The sequence below is a fragment of the Sorex fumeus genome, unplaced genomic scaffold, assembly GCF_029834395.1.
Source record: "Sorex fumeus unplaced genomic scaffold, SorFum_2.1 ptg000028l, whole genome shotgun sequence".
Classification (NCBI taxonomy): Eukaryota; Metazoa; Chordata; class Mammalia; order Eulipotyphla; family Soricidae; genus Sorex; species Sorex fumeus.
Window position 1 is genome coordinate 11,218,276 of NW_026606085.1, and position 17,190 is coordinate 11,235,465.

At 44.3% G+C, this 17,190-nt stretch overlaps 1 protein-coding gene, 1 non-coding gene and 1 pseudogene across 9 annotated transcripts in view; 2 read left to right on the plus strand and 1 right to left on the minus strand.

The window, feature by feature from the left end:
• YAP1 (Yes1 associated transcriptional regulator) overlaps nucleotides 1–17,190 on the plus strand; it is a 97,029-nt gene that overhangs the window by 3,925 nt on the left and 75,914 nt on the right. For all 8 annotated transcript variants that reach the window (XM_056115025.1, XM_056115029.1, XM_056115027.1 and 5 more), the window contains exon 2: nucleotides 17–267. In XM_056115025.1, the coding sequence (XP_055971000.1) occupies nucleotides 17–267 (251 nt within the window). The remainder of the gene's footprint in view (nucleotides 1–16; nucleotides 268–17,190) is intronic.
• LOC130024134 (28S ribosomal protein S18b, mitochondrial-like) lies at nucleotides 955–1,718 on the minus strand (annotated as a pseudogene).
• Nucleotides 2,610–2,749, plus strand: LOC130024515 (small nucleolar RNA SNORA29). Its single transcript, XR_008792594.1, has one exon. It is a non-coding gene; the product is annotated as a small nucleolar RNA SNORA29 (small nucleolar RNA).

Below are 17,190 nucleotides of genomic sequence, written 5' to 3' on the forward strand. Positions count from 1 at the left end.
TCTTTCTTCCTTCCAGGCCAGCACTGATGCGGGCACTGCAGGAGCACTGACTCCACAGCACGTTCGTGCCCACTCCTCTCCTGCTTCCCTGCAGCTGGGTGCGGTGTCTCCCGGGACCCTCACCCCTTCGGGTGTGGTCTCTGGGCCTGCAGCTGCACCCGGCGCCCAACACCTCCGGCAGTCGTCTTTTGAGATACCTGATGATGTACCTTTGCCCACTGGCTGGGAGATGGCCAAGACACCGTCTGGACAGAGATACTTTTTAAAGTAAGTGAAGATTCTGTGGGACAGGATGGTTTTCTTTCTTTGTGTGTGTGTGTGTGTGTGTGTGTGTGTGTGTGTGGAGGTGGGACACACCTGGCAGTGCTCAGGACTTACTCCTGGTTCTGTTCTCAGGGATCACTCCTAGCAGGCTCTGGTGGGCTCAGGGACCATATGGGGTGCCAGGGATAGAACCTGGGTCAGCTATGTGCAAGGCAAATGCTCTAAGTATCTGCTGTAGCTCCGGCCCCAGAAATAGGTGGTTTTTCAATTAAAAAATAAAAGTATTTTACAAAGGACTATAAAGTAATATCAGAATACAAAGTGTCACTTAAATCTCACCTTAGCTCAAGTTCAGTTTTACAGCCTCTTAATTTCTAAGAGTGACTAAGCTGCCTTCTTTAGCTTGGATAACATTTGGAAAGTTCCGTTGATTTTTGGTTCAGAGACTTTAAACAGTCTTTTTTTTTTGTATGAGCAAGTGTTTATTTAGGCTATTTACAACATACAGGGTCTGGGGGCTCCCACACTTCTGCCCTCCCTCCACAGCAGATGGATTTATCCACTTCACCAACAATCATCGCCTTTCTCTGGCCCAGCCATGCTATATGTCACAGAACGGGACTCAGTGATTCTCATTAAGGAATTCGTAGGCATAATCTAAGCCCGTTATCTTCCCTCCCTTGATGGTGCCTACTCGGCACTCTGAGGGCCTGCCTGCTCAGTGGTGGAAGCTTCAGCTGGGGATGCAACAGGCACCTGTGGCATTGACTCAGGAGGGGAACCACTCTCTTCCCGGAGCGGGACCTGATACTGCCGGCGAAGGCGGGACAGCTCTTTCTCTGGTGGCTGCTTCCAGCTGTACCACGGGTACCACGGGTCACCTGAAACCAGGGTGGGTGCTGGTGGAGTAGTACTAACAGCTCCATGAGAGGTACTGAAGGTCAGGTCCCGGGGTTCAACATGGGGAATGTGGTAATGCAGAAGACCATGATCCCGGGCTTTCTGGATGGCCGGAGTCAGCTTCTTGTGCTGCTTCATACAGACTCCTGTGGAAGGAGCATGGAGGATGTTGCCAGTGTGAGCGCAGACAAACTGTTCCACGAGCTTCACTTTCCTAAAGTCCACATGCAGCTTATGATCCCGGCAGATGGGGCAGGGGTTCCCAGCAGCCTTATTCCTCCTAATCCACATCTTTCTGGTCCTCTGTTGAGGTAGCCCGCCTTGGTGGTTGCCCAGACTGGATTAGAGCCACGGCGGCTCTGGTATTCTTCGGAATCCAGGTATTTCCAGGGTTCATCCTGATAAGGGGAAATGGGAACCTGAGGCGAAGTATCTTCCTCAGGGGGAGCTTTGGTACAGAGATTTTTGTGAGTAGCCTGAACTCCGAAGGTACCTGCGAAGGGCGAAACGAAAGAAAGGCACCTCAGCAGAGTACTTAGTACGGAGGCCGCCATCTTGACGCCGCGCAAAGAGGTTCCTAAACAGTCTTTCTGCTCGTGGCAGTTTGGATATTCTCATTTTGAGTTTGTACTAAACCTATTAATTAACCTACCACAAAAGGGAGAGAATCCCATGACATGGGGCTTGGGGGTGGGTTTGGGGATGCACTGGCTGTGCTCAGGGCTTGTTCCTGGTGGGACTTGAGGAGCACCATGAGGTGCCCGGGATGAGCCCATTTGACTGTGCCAGGCAAACCTCTTACCTCTGCACTCTCTCCGGCCCCCTCCGTGACAATTTTTAAATTGCGAGAATTAACAGGACTGGTATAGTCTTATAAAATAGAACTTTTTACTGGTAGAGAACTCCAAAGTAAGAACTTCTTTTGGAATCTGATTTCACCGTGGGACGGTATGTGGAAGGAGAGTCTGGCAAACTGCAGTTGGTTGTGATTTATCTGTTTGTTTTTTTCTCAAAATGTAAAGAGAGAAATATTTTGGTGTGATATCCTGCTGATTGGTAGCAAGTGGTTTTCATCCTAGGGGTCTTCAAAACAGAAGACCCACTTTTCTTTAGAAAACCTGAAACAAGACCTTTACAGTATTTATTATTATCAGGTTTTTTTTTTTTTTGAGGGGAGTGGGCTCAGGGTTTACTTCTGGTTCTGTGCTCAGGAGTCACTCCTGAGTGGTGCCTTATGTGTACCTTATGGAGGTACTTATGGAGGTACTGGGGATCCAACCAGGATCACCTGCGTGTGAGGCATCCACCCACCCCTATAAGTGTCAGTCTTCTTATCTTTAAAATAGTGGTACAATTTCATGAAGCCTCAAAATAGAATTTTATTCCTTCTAATTTTGAAATCATACGAAGACTTTAAAGTCTGACCTTTAAAGGCCATTTTTATATTTCCCATTTGACTACCACATTTTCTCCTACTAATAGACTTTAGTGGCTATGCTTATGGGATAGAGTAAAATTGCCATGATCTGAAGGGGGAGGATTTCTTTGTGTCCTCTTCCTATATGAAATGGCTGAACAGCAAAAATAAGTTATGATTGTACATTGAAACTGATGTTCTTAAAACAGTGCTTATGCAATAATGTTGAATTAGGTTGAGATAATAAGGTGAAGTTTTGATTTATCTGGATGATGTCCTAAGGCAGATGTACCATTCCCTTGTTAGATAATTCAGTTAGTACACTTTTTGTTGTATATGTCTTAGTAAATATTTTATATTGATCGTCTTTCAGAATAGGTTCTTACTTTCTACAGTGTAAGGTACAGTCTGGTTACAGGTGTGTTGAGAAGAGCAGAGGAAAAATTCTGATTTTGGACATTTCTAATTTTTGTCCTTTTTTTCTACCACTTTTCTTCTTTTTAATTTTTTCTTCCCTCGGGTGTCCTGGCATCCATTTCAGAGGGTCAGGTTTCAACCTGAACGAAAAAGGGCCAAGACTGGAAAGTCCGCATAAGTCTGGCAAACTCATCTGCATGAGCATGATCATTTGTTCTCGAGCAGACATCCAAAGTAAGTGATTGAAAGAGCTGCTAGCTGTGAAGGATGTCTTGAAGGGAAGAGGAATGGGAACAAACCAGATTGTTAGGAGAGAAAGAAAGGCTCTACTTTTCTGAACTTCTCCCCACTGGGTCACACACTGACCGACCGAGGAGAGTCTTAGAGAGTTTTAGACAGCTTAATAGCCTGTTTGCCTGTTTTCTTTGGTTGATGCTGTAGCTAAATGTGTAAGCTTAAAGAACAGTATTTAAGCTCTTCTGTTTAGCCTTTTGTTTCTTGTGATAATTGTGTATAGACATATCTGCCTGCATTTCCACTCTTTTGAATGAACTTTTGTATAAAAATTTGAACTAAAATATTCCATAGTATTATTTAAAAATTTTCCAGATTGTTCTCCCTTGGAAAAGAAATGTTTTTCTTAAAGATACTGCTCTAGCTGGATTAATGAAGGAGACCCACCCCAGCCTCCCACTGAGTGGGCAGTGTGGAGGAAAGCAAACACACCAAGCGGATTCAAAAATTGTCACATGAGTAATGGTTGCAGGAGTGCAGAGCCTTGGAAAAGGAAGTCCTTGTATGCAGGAATAAAACAAGATTGTTTTTCAGCGTGTTTGAGGGTCTTTCAAGTGGAAGTAAAATTCAGAAACATAAGGATTTTTTACTCCATGGAATAATTCAGATTAGAACCTTTCAGAAACAGAAGATAGGTAAACTTTTCTTAATTAAATCATGGATTAGTGGGTCCATGTCAGGAGTTGTGGAGAGGGTTTCTAAGCACTGAGTGGGGAGGCTGGATGCCTGAGACTTATGAAATTTTATATTCTTTGTAGACTGTCTGCTTTGTGCATAGTATGCTGGAGAACCTATAAAAAAGATTCTTTCACATCCACTTGTTAGCCATTTCCATGCCCTTTGGTTGTCACAGTTTATTTGTGCATTCTCTGTAGGTAAAAGAGGTAAGTATCTGTCCTGATGGAGTTAAAGAGGATCATAAGACCAGACTTTGGGAGCCAGGTGGCTGTTGTCAGACCTCTTTCTTATCCTAGTTCTGATGTTTTAAAGTTAAGCTCTCTTTGCAATCAGTACTTCTTGCCCCAAACAAGAAGATTCTTATTACCAACTAGTTGCAGAACGATGGTTTTATTTTTTCATTAGTTACATGCTTTATATTAATTTCAGCAGTGAAAAGTATTTTACATTTCTGATACTCATAGGGGCTGTTAATTTACAACGTATATCATTTCTTTAGATTTACGCTAGGGATGAAGCATCGTTCCTAGTGTATCACTGATCTGAGCATCAGTGGTTCATATTTGCAAGATAGTGCAGTGTGATTGAAAACTAAGCATGTTGACTTTGGAAACAGCTAATTGTAGTTATGTGACCAAAGATGAGAGAGTTTTTGAAGTTTATTGGGCCAGCTTCCAGTTTCAAGGCAACATAATTACTGCAGGATGCTAGACAGGCTGTCATTGGTATTGTTGAAGTCTTCCCTGGGTCAGTTAGTTCTTCCTGAGACTCTTGTCTTTACTTGGTAAGTGGTGTGGCAGAAATATGGTCCTAAGTACATTTACAAGTGACCTATTTCCCTAGAAAGCTCTGGTTTGACTGTGAAGTCTATATAAAAGACTTGCTATGTATATTCCAATAGCTTTCTGTCGATTGAACTTACTGCTTTAAACTGATTTCTTCAGCACAGCATATGGAACTTTTATTTAAAGAGACTTCTCTGTTGCTCTGAGAATTACTGCCTTCTTCAGCTTATAGTTTTCCTACAGGAAATTGTTCTTCAAGTAGTTGGTCAACAACTTCCTATTTCTTTATAAGCTGCTGAATAACTTCCTGAATTAGTGTTATATAATATCTCTGGTTTCAAGGACTCTTTTTTTCCCTTCCCACATTTATTGAATCTGATACCTTGTAACTATTACCACATACAAAGAACTACTTGTATACATTTGTACCATATAGGACCTTACAATTTAATTCAAGAAATCTGATCCAGTGATTGTAAAAGTTTGTGGGTTTGCATTGTTTTATTGTAAGGTAATTTTGTTTCATTTCTATTACCATTTTCTGAATAACTGGCCAGTGTTTTTCATTATGGAAGATGCCAGGTTTTCTTGTGACAGTGGTTTGATCCTAATATATATCCTGATCCACAGTTTTAAAGGATTTTTTTTGGGGGGGGAGGGGCGGGATTTTCAGCAATTCACAGCATATACTCTATCGAGTTACATTAAATGAGCTGTCTTGCAGCTATTTTTTATCACTGTAGTTTCTTTTTTTTTTTTTTGCCAGGCTTCCTTTCAGTGGTGAGGACTCTCCTAGTTAAAGCTTTCTCAGAAGTGTATCAGTTAAAGGAGACGAACTAAACAGTTTCTTGCTTTTTTTTTTTTAAATTCTGAATACTTATCCAATAAGGGATTATAACCATGTAGCCAACACACAGCTAATGTTTGTAGTTGCCATCATACAGTCAGATATTTTGGGTCCAGAGAGATAGCATAGGAGGTAGGGCACTTGCTTTGCATGCAGCCTTCCCAGCGTTAATTTTTGGCATCCCATTTGATCCCCCAGCACCACCAAGAATAATTTTTGAGTGCAGAGCCAGGAGTAACTTACCCCTGAGTATCGTCAGGTGTGTCCCTCCTGCATCCACCCCCCCCCCCCCAAAATTAGATATTTAAATAGGAATAATTTCATGACAAATACAGTTTATTTTGTTTGGTTTCTTAATGTATTAGGTATAACCAAATGATTTTCCTTTTTTCAAAAATAAGAAAGCTGCTTATGTTGCCAGTAGGTGTTAAGATGTAAGAAAAAGAGGAAAAAAAAACAGTTCAGATTGCAGTCAGCAAATTTTTCCCTATCTGCAGACAGGACCAATGGAAGGGATGAAAAGTAAACCTCTGGTTTTTCGGAAAAGCTCTTGACTTCTTAGTGGACATCCAGGGGAGTAAGGACCTCAGTGCCATAGTGATCCAGGCAGGACTCGGCTTCTGCAGACCTTGACAGAGTGGCTCTGGACAGTAAGAACAGAGAGACAGGAATAAATTCCTTGGGAGAGCACTGAGCCTTTTTTGTGCCAACTAAGCAAGATTCTCAGACTAGATGTTCCATCTCAAGTTCTGAAGACATCAGTTGGAGTCATTTTCTTTAACAATTAACATTCAAAAATACTCTTTCCCAAAAATTCACTAAAAAAAAAAATCCTAGGTAGTATTTGAATAGTTTAAACTAAACTGAAAAATATTTTGAAACCCTGAGATCATTGCTTGTCTGCAAGGTGGGGAAATATATTTTATTTTATCACTAGGAACATCCTAATAGTAATGCCAGTGTGGCTTGGAATTGCTCCTTAAGACTTTTGGGAAGAGGTAAACTGTATCTGCTACCCTTTTCAGTTGTTAGGATGTGTACTAAAGTGTAAGTTTAGGGGCTGGAGTGATAGTACAGTGGGTAGAGCATTTGCCTTGCATGCGACTGATCCAGGTTCAATCCCCGACATCACATATGGTCCCCCCAAGCACCACCAGGAGTAATTCCTGAGTGCAGAACTAGGAGTAATCCCTGAACATCCCTGGGTGTGATCCAAAAAGCAATAATAAAACAAAATGTAAGTTTAGGGCAAATCAAAGTGGAGTCACGTGAAAAAATCAGTTGCTAAAATTTAAGATTATTCAAACTTAATTTGCTCCTTCTCATAATCGCATAATTTACTCATTAATTATGACTTGAAAGTCTAATAATAGTTGAGTAGCGCTACATAAAGAGATCTTTAAAGAGCTGTGTTGTTCTATACTGTGGTTACTAAGTGATGTCGTTCTTATAGAAATTATAGAAAGGATTTCTGATTCTGGGCTTAATGAGCTTCAAGCCAGGAAGGGGACATTGCTGTGTTCGTGAAGAATCGCTTGATGGTTCTGGTTGGTCAAGTACTGTAGTTTCCTGGGAACTAGGACTGCCAGCTTGGGAGCATTTTTATTTGTGTAGGATTTGACCGCTTCTAAAGAGCAAATGAAGATGTTTGGTATAAATTACATTGTTTTTTTTCTCTTTCCCTGTATGATAACTTAGACTTGGAAAAGTGGTCAATAATGTAATCCTCTTTTGGCTCTTGGCATGAGAAGACAGCCTTCTCAGCAAATGACAAGATTTTTCTCTGAATATTGATGCAAATCATGAAAACAATTCAAGTGTGGCTCTATTAACGTTTTCTTCTCCTAAATGTTTTCTTTGGTTTTGGAGCCACACCAGGCAATGCTCAGGGATTACTCCTGGCAGGGCTTGGGGATCCACCAAGCTGTGAATAAGCTGTGCCCTGGAAGGCAATACTGCCGTCCTGTTGCTCCATCCCACTTTCAGTCCTTTTGTTGTGATAGTTGGCCCCTGTCTTCACTGTGTTTCTCCACACACAGGTGTTGGTCACGAGACAAACAGGGTTTTGGAGTGATGGGGCTATATTTTGTTTAATTAAAGCAAAGGAATTAAATTAAAGGAAGGTCTTTGTTTGACCAGTAAGTATATATTTAGAGGGATGTTTTTTTCCTCACATGTTCACAGCTAGATTTTTCTATTAGTTGTTTAGAGTGAAGACAGTTTTCTTTTCTTTGGGGGTAGGGAGGACTGGGAATTGGGCTTTTGGGCCATACCTAGTGATACGCAGGAATTCCTCCTGACTTTGTACTTTGTACAGGGGTTGCCTCACAGTGATCAGGGGGCCATGTGGGAGGTGGGGGGCAGGACGCAAGGCAAGCGCCTTTGTATCCATCTGGACCTTAACTCTCTCTCCAGCCTGAACACAATTTTCTTAAGATTCTGCCTTGTGTTTTCTTAACAGCTTTGAATGTTCACTAGCCAGAAAGTTTTTTGTTTGAACGTCTGTTTGCAGACCACACCCAGCCACGCTCAGAGCTTGTTCCTGGCTCTGTGCCAGGGATCACTCCGGGCAGTGCTTGGGGAACCGTATGGAGTGCTGGGGATCAAACCCAGGTCGGCCACATACCTTACGTCCTGTACTCTCTCTCTCTGGCCTCTGTCATCGATTTTTTTTTTTAATGGCTTTTACATTGTTCTTTTGAAGGAGTGCCTGTAATGGAGCGGTATAATGTCATGTGCTTTTCCAGGTAGCTGGTATTTTCTTTTTTTTTTCTTTTTTTGGGTCACACCCGGTGATGCACAGGGGTTACTCCTGGCTCTGCACTCAGGAATTACCCCTGGCGGTGATCAGGGAACCATATGGGATGCTGGGAATCGAACCCAGGTCAGCCGTGTGCAAGGCAAATGCCCTAACTGCTGTGCTATTGTTCTAGCCCCAGTAGCTGGTATTTTCTTAGTTGTTTTGTTTCTCGTTGTTTTTCTGCTGTCCATTCCTCCCTGTGCCCTTGCCCTGCTCCATCTGCTCTAGGTGAGACTGGCTTCTCTTTCTGTGATCAGGTAAGTTGTTTACTGTTTCTCTTAACTTGCACACTTTCTTCCCTTTCGAATTCTGCAGGGAAAAGGGGTGCATGCCAGGTAACTTGCTCTTCTGTGTTTAAAAATATCTTTGTTATTATTTGAAGGGCACTTTGATTGTAGAATTTAAGATTAAGTTACTTTTCCTTGGAATTTCATTTATCTTATTTAATTTGGCTGGAGCGATAGCACAGCGGTAGGGCATTCGCCTTACAAGCGGCCAACATGGCCGACCCGAGTTCGATTCCTCTGCCCCTCTCAGAGAGCCCGGCAAGCTACCGAGAGTATTCGATATGCCAGACACAGTAACAACAAAGTCTCCAATGGAGACGTTACTGGGCCCGCTCGAGCAAATCGACGATCAACGGGAGGGCCTTTACCTTTACCTTTACCTTAATTTGGTTTTAGGGCCACACCTGTCAGTACTCAGAGGTTACTCCTGGCTTTGTACTCAGGAATCCTGGCAGGCTCTGGGGAACCATATGGAATGCCGGGGATCGAACCCAGGCTGGCCATGTGCAAGACAAGTGCCCTACGCACTGTAGTATTGCTCTGGCCCCTCCTTGGAATTTTTTTTTTTTTTTTTTTTTGCTTTTTGGGTCACACCCGGCAATGCACAGAGGTTACTCCTGGTTCATGCACTCAGGAATTACTCCTGGCACTGCGCGGGGAACCATATGGGATGCTGGGAATCGAACCTAGATTGGCTGCGTGCAAGGCAAACGCCCTACCTGCTGTGCTATTGCTCCAGCCCCCTCAGTGGAATTTTAAAAGCATTGCTCTAATTTATTCTAACTTCCAGATTTGTGTATGAGTATTTAAACTACATCTTTAGACTGTTTTGTTTGTTTTTGGCCATACCCAGCAGTGCTCAGGGGCCACTCCTGGCTCTGTGCCCAGGGGGCACTCCTGGTAATGCTTAGGGGGACCATACGTGGTACTCAGGATGGAAACCAGTAATAGCTGCATGTAACTCCTCAGCCTCTGTGGGAATGTTTTTGGTGGGGGTTTGATGGTGCTTGGGGGACCATGCAATATCAGATCACCTCGAAGCCCATTGATCACTCTTCAGCCTTGAATATTTGGGGGGAGGGAAAGTGGGGGCTTGGGGGCCATGCCCAGCAGTGCTCGAGGGCTGCTCCTGCTCTGCACTCAGGGCTTTCTCTCATCAGTGCTGGGGGGATCATGTGGTGCTGGGCTGGAGCTCGGTTCTGCTGCATGCTGCATGTGTGCTTTCCCTGTGTCCAGGGTGTCTTAAACATCATCTTTGTGTATCACAGCAGAGATTGTCGGGGGTGGAAACTCAGCCTTCAACTTGAAGGTGCCTTTATAGTGAGGTGGTCCCAGCTGGCTGGCCGGCCATCCTGGGAGGATTTTTTTTTTATTAGCTTTTTCTCAGTCTGTTGGAACTGGGTTTTTTTTTTTTGTTTTGTTTTGTTTTGTTTTTATGGAATTCCCGCTAGTTTGAATAGCCCTTGTTTCCTCATTATTCCCTGTTTAACTTCACTTAGCCTTATGGAACCTCCTTCCATTTAAACATTTATTTAGTCCCCCCTCCCCCCCCCGCAAAAAGAAGCTATCATCTTTAATTTCACAAACTCTTTTCTGAGCCCATTGCACCTTTGTTATTTTTAATAATATGCTGTTTTGTATTTTTTTTTAAATGGGTGTAGTAATATAATGTCTTGGACAGTGAAGTGGGTGTTCTTAGTATTTTCTTTGCTCTCGTTGTCTTCAGTGAGTTCCCTGGAGGGACTGAACAGGCATTCCCAGACCCCATGTTGGGGGCTCTAGATGCCAGTGTCTTCATGTTTCCTTGTTGTAGTTTTCTCTGGGAAAAAATGTCCCAGTGCCCTCTGTGGAGAGACTGGCAGTGGGTGTTAAAGACTGCCAGTGTCTGGGGCTGAGCATTGTGGGTGTCATCTGCTCTGGATGGGACCAGTTATCAAATCTTAAGCTTCTTGGTCTTTTTCTTTGGAAGATAAGTTTCCTGTCTGTCTACTTGGGTCAGAGGGGGAAGTGTAATTTAAAAAATTAAATAAATAAAGGTCATTTTGTTGTTGTTAATGTAGGTAGCCTGATTTTTTTGTGTGTGTGAATACAAGTTGTAATAATGAGGTCCACAAAGTAAATTTTCTAAGCCCAGTTAGTATCTTTTAGCATTTTCACTTGATTTGACTTAAGTAACACAAGATCACTTTTTAATGAATACTTAAGTATTCAATTAGGCGAGGTTAATGATCAGCTCAATTACATTTGTCCCCGGGGTGTCAGTTTTATGAGCTTGCATTTTCATATTTTGTAAGGGAAGGTCTTCAAAATATTTCAGTTTGAAGCACTCTGATTTACAGTGCTATTACTGGGAGCGCGCCATGCACACTGGGCTCAGCTCCACACCCTCGCCTGCTTTCCCCAGCTCCCATCCTGACTCCCTTTCCCCAACCAAGTAGTAAGGTCAGTTCAGTTAGACCAGTTTTCATATTCTTCTGCCATTGGCCATTTGTTATTTTTTAAAAGTTTCTTGATATCCCAGATTTGAGAGATCATTCTTTATATGTCTCCTGATTGACTTCACTCAATACCATACTCTCCAGACCTATCCATGTAGTGGCTAATTGTATTATTTCATCTTTTCTTAGAGCCAAGAGTTTCTTTACACAGTCATCTGTTCTCGGACACTTGTTTCCAGATTTTGACTATTGTGACTGTTGGGAATAGTTTGCAATGAACATAGGAACACATACGTCCTTTCTGGGAAAAAAATTATTTTTTGTTTTTGGGCTATGCCCAGGAGTACACAGGGTTATTACTGGTTCTGCACTCAGGGATCACTCCTGGCAGGGCTCAGAGGACCATATGGAGAGCTGGAGATTGAACCTGGGTTGACCAGATGCAAGGCATGTGTCCTACCCATTGTACTGTCTCTTTGGCCCCGTCTGAATACTTTCTAAACTCTTGGAGTAGATACCAAGGGGCAGACTTGCTAGGTCTTATAGCAGCTCAATTCTTAGTTTGTTGAAAAAATCTCCATGATGCTTTCCAAAGGGATTGAACTAGTCCACATTCCCACCAGCCGTGGATGAGGCTCCTTTCCCCCACATCCCTGCCTACACTGGTTGTTTCTGTTCGTTGAGACGTGTGCCAGTCTCACTGGCATGAGGGGCTATCTCATTGTTGGGTTTTGCCCTTCCCAGATCAATGGTTAAGCTTACGTTTTCAGGTGTTTGATTTCTTGTAGGAGAACCACAGTGGTAATTGGCATAGAACTGCCTATGGATTTTGTTTGGGGCCATTGGATTCTGAAAAAGTATGAAGGGGCAAAGATTGGTGACTTGATTCCTATTTTATTCATTTGTTTAAAAGTTTGGGGGACGACACTCCTGAAGTGGTGCTCCAGCTGGTCCCTGCTGTGGTGGATTTCTGGGGACCATGTGGTGTGCTGGGGATTGAACTGGGGCTGGGTGCAGCATGACAGTGTGCTTTAGCCCCTTGCTAGCTCTCTGTCCCTTAATTCCTATTTTTTAAATGTAGTCACAGGGTCAGGAGGACCGTTCACAAGGCTGGAGGGGCTCCTAGTGGAAGCCCGAGTTAAATATCTGGCACCACACTGTTTCCTAGGGACCAAGTTGGGAGTAACCCATGAGTGCTACCAGATGTTGCCCTAAATCCAAAACAAATTAAGTTAGAAGTGACATGGTAGTGGAGATATTACTGTTTGTAGAAAATTTGGGGGTGCCTTGTTAACGTGCAGCTTTGCAAAGTAGGGCATTTATTTAAATGCAACCTTATGAAATACAGCAGTGTCTGCTTTCTTCAGTTCAGTCCTTCTGCCTAATTTTTATCTGCATATGTATAGTGTTAGAGAACAAATATTTGTGTGTGCACCTAAATTAGTTTAATAATTGTTGAGATGCTTAGGAGAGGTTAACACCCACATGTAGAGAACTTGGTTCTTCTTAGCTGTTGCTTTTCCTGGCAGGTGATCTTAAAACATTAAAAAACGAAGATTCATGGGGTGGATCGATAGTACAGCAGGTAGAACGTTTGCCTTGCATGTGGCCGACCCGGATTCGATTCCCAGCATCCCATATGGTCCCCCGAGCACCGCCAGGAGTAATTCCTGAGTACAAAGCCAGGAGTAACCCCTGTGCATCGCCGGGTGTGGCCCAAAAAGCCAAAAAAAAAAAAAGTAGATTCAGACTGGAGCATTCTAGCCATCAGAGAAGAGGGGCCAGGGAGACCCAAAAAACCTGGAGACTTCTGGGTTGTAAAAGGAATCAGAATACTTAAGGATGTGGAGGAATGGAACCATTCTGTGTCCCTTAGTTCAGTAGGTGAAGAAAGTGTGTTATTGTCCCAGGGGACTGAGATTATCAGGGAGCTCAGTAGATGGGGGTTTCTGAGACCCTGCCTGGAAAGAGTCTTTACCAGGGAAAGGGATCACAGTTTAAATTTACCAAGTGCTCCTGGACAGCTTTCAAAGATTTATATTTATTTGAAACAAAAACAAAACAAAAACCCCACCTCTGGGGAAGAGTTGGCCCAAATACAGATGTTTCTGTTTTCCTCTGCACATGTTCAGACTCATACAGGTTATGCTTCCAAACTCGAGTCCTTTGGATGGGCTCCAGGTGATGTAACAGGATTGCCTTAGCCCCTCCCAGCAGGCGGCTGTGCAGACGTTCCTGTCCGGACTGGTAGAGGTGCCGCCTCACAGGCGACAAAATAATCACTGTTTATAGATGGTGATACAGAAAGCAAATATCATTGCCCTCGGTGTTTGGAGACAAAGCGAACCCTTTGTGCTCTCCTGGTTCGCCTATCCCAGGACAGAAGAGTAGGAAAATAGCACAGCTTCCCTACTCATGGCCAGATAACTTCGCCCCTTTGGGCACGGGGGATTTTCCTCACAGACAAGCAGGGTGTGTCGGCGGCAGCAGGCGTTGCTGGGGGTGCTGGATCCCAGTGTGTGCACTGGGGTTCAGACATCAGTCTTGAGGGCCAGGACCTCTTGTCTCCCCTCACTGCTCACACCTCTCCCTGCAGAAGTGCTGCAGGGTTGTGGCCCCTTCGGTTAGCGTTATATATTGAGGCTTGATGGAGTCTTGGGCACAAGACATGTTCCAGACACTTACTTTCAGGCATCTTGGATTTCCGCTCGTGGGTTGGAAGTCTACTTACTAATGTCTGTGGTCTGTACTCAGTAATTATTGCTATCAGCACTAAAAGGGCGCTAAGTCAGGGGCCAGAGCGATAGTCCAGCACGGTGGCGATTGCCTTGCCCATGGCTGACCCAGGTTCAATTCCCAGTACTTCATATAGTTCCCAAGCACCGCCAGGAGTAATTCCTGGGTGCAGAGCCATGAGTAACCCTTGAGCATCGCCAGGTGTGGCCCTAAACAACTCAAAAGCCCCAAACAACATAAAATATAGACTCTAAATCAATTCTATTTTGAATTATAATTTCATAAATTGCAATTATTCTTGGGAGTAAGGAGCTTCATAACAGTTCTGCGGACCTAGGGGTCACTCCTGGTCATACTCAAACTCACCTGTGAGACCAAGAAGTATGATTCTGTCATGAGAGAGAGAGAGAGCAGGGAGCAGACCACAGACCTGGGGGTTCAGGGGAAAGGGCATTGGGGACTCTGGGGCCTGTCCCAGTGAGGCCCTGCGGTACCATCAAGGGTGTGCCCGCGTGTGACTGCATGTGCGTGCTTGCTGTGGGGATGGTGAGAGCAGCAGCTGCACAGACGTTTTCCCCACTGTGAATGGCATTTACATCTTAAGTGGCTCCCCAAATTTCAATCTTTTATTTTTGGGGACCACACCCGGTGGTGTTCAGGATTACTCTGGCTCTGTGCTCAGGGATGATTCCTGGCGGGGCTCGGGGGACTTTCTGGAGTGCTGGGGATCAACCCCAGGTCAGCTGTGTGAAAGCCAAGTGCTGTACCTGCTGGGCTATTGCTCCGGCCCCCAAATTTTAACTTTTTTTTTTTTTTTTTTTTTTTTTTTGCTTTTTGGGTCACACCCAGCGATGCTCAGGGGTTACTCCTGGCTCTGCACTCAGGAATTACTCCTGGCAATGCTCGGAGGGCCAAACGGGATGCTGGGAATCGAGCCCAGGTTGGCCGAGTGCAGGGCAAATGCCCTACCCGCTGTGCTATCGTTCCAGTCCCACATTTTAACATTTTAATGTACAGGGCTAGAGGGACAATACAGTGGGTAGGACGCTTTCCTTTCATTGGGCAAACCCACGTTTGATTCCCAGCACCCCATAGGGTCCCCTGAGCCCTGCCCGGAATATCCAGAAGTCCTCAGCACCCCTGGATATGGTCCCGATTCCCCCACCCTCCCTCCAGAAAAGTGCATATACAAGTGTGCTGACTGAAACACCTACTTTCGGAGATTTTATTTTATGTTTTGGTTTTGGGACCATATCCAGTAGTGCTCAGGGCTTACTCCTGGCTCTGCACTCAGGGATCAACCCTGGCGGTTGGAGACTATATGGCGTGCTGGGAGTCAAACCTGGGTCAGCCTGTGAAGGCAAGCCCCCTACCCACGGTACTATCTCTCTAGCCCTTCATTTTAAGTTAAGATTACTATAGGCATGAATTCACATAGAAATTTGTTGCCAAATTGTAACTGGATCTCTTGGCACCAACCAGGGTCTGATTTAATTAAACTGCTGCCTTTTCTTTCTCTAATACCTGAGTTTGTTTACAGTTGAGGGGAAAAGTCATTATTATTGCTAGCGAATAAGACTTTATTTATTAGACTAGTGATTATTTATTTTGGTTTTGAAACGTGTCGCCCTGTTGGTGCTTGGGGAGCTTCTGTGATGCTGATGGGGGACCATGTGATGCTGTGGGTCAAACTAGCACACAGCCCCTTCAGCTGTCCCTGGGGCCCACTCCAAGTTAATCTGCAAACTGACGGGGAAAAAAGAGCCTAATGTCCAAGTTGTGTGTAAATATGCACAAATATAAATAAAATCAGGCGGCAGATCTTACAGTGATTTTAAAATGGAAGAGTGCCTATGTTCTATTTTCCAAAGTGGCTTTTTTTGGTTTTGATTTTGTGCTGCACCCAGTAGTGCTCAGGGCTTACTCCTTGCTCTGTGCTCAGGGCTCATTCCTCTGGAGGGCTCCAGGGACCACCTAAGATGCCGGGGATCAGCCCTGAGTCAGCAGCATGCGAGATAGACACACTGCCCACTGCACTATCACTCTCACCCCTCAGGGTAGTTTGCTTTTGATTTCAGGCAACTTGGTTGTCTACCTATGAATAAAAACATAATTTCTCTGAGTTTTTTTCTTTTAAATATTGAAATAGAAAAATAATTAAATGTTAATTGCATGAAACATTTTTGTAACCCCTGGATGAAGTTATTTTTTTAAATGGGCTGGAGCGATAGCACAGCGGGTAGGGCGTCTGCCTTGCACGCAGCCAACATGGCCGACCCGAGTTCGATTCCTCCGCTTCTCTCGGAGAGCCCGGCAAGCTACCGAGAGTATTCGATATGCCAGACACAGTAACAACAAAGTCTCCAATGGAGAGTTACTGGGCCCGCTCGAGCAAATTTTTTTAAATATGGTTAGAAATTATATTTGATTCACTAATAGTGGTTGATGAACTAAAAAACAGTGACCTTCAGCCTGTTCTAGGGAAAAAAGTCAGTTTCTATCTTAAACAGGGTACTGCCAACCTGTTATAGTCTTTCATTCTTTGTGAAACTTTCAAAACAAGGACCCTTTTCTGTTTTAAAGAGAGTTAGCTTTTATTTATGGGTGGGGGAGCGGGAGAGGAGGGACAAGGACACCCAGCTGTGCTCAGGACCTCCTCGTGGCTCTGTGTCCCAGGATCACTCCTGGCAGGTCTCTGGGGGATTGAACTTGGGTCAGCCACGTGCAAAACCCGCTTCTTACCTGCTGTATGTTGCTCCGGCCCACAGTGTGATAACTTTTTAAAATTTAGACCCCTGATCCTTGGTATTCTCCATCCGATTAAAATTTTGTTGCCTAGGCTCCATAGACAGAGAATGAATGGGGGGTCAGGTAGGGGGGAGTTGGAATCCCACACAGCTTGTTCTCCTAAGCACCGCGAGTATGCTCTCCCCCCCAGCACCCGAAGTTTTATTGTAGTTCTGGATTTGATTTCAGTAAAATACTAAATGGAAACCAAGGAACTATTAAGTGAAAATTAAGAAAATTTATATCATCAATTGCAATTTTAAAAGAGCATGAGTTTGGTCAGTCCAGGAGGAGCCTGGCTGACGTGCAGCAGACGCTATCCAAATCGTAGGTCCCCCTTGGTTCCCTGAGCACTGCCAGAGGGATGCCTGGGCAGGGAACCTGGAGGAAGCCCCTGAGCATTTGTTTGTTTGTTTTGTTTTTGCTTTTTGGGTCACACCCAGCGATGCTCAGGGGTTACTCCTGGCTCTGCACTCAGGAAATACTCCTGGCAGTGCTTGGGGGACCATATGGGATGCTGGGGATCGAACCCAGGTTGGC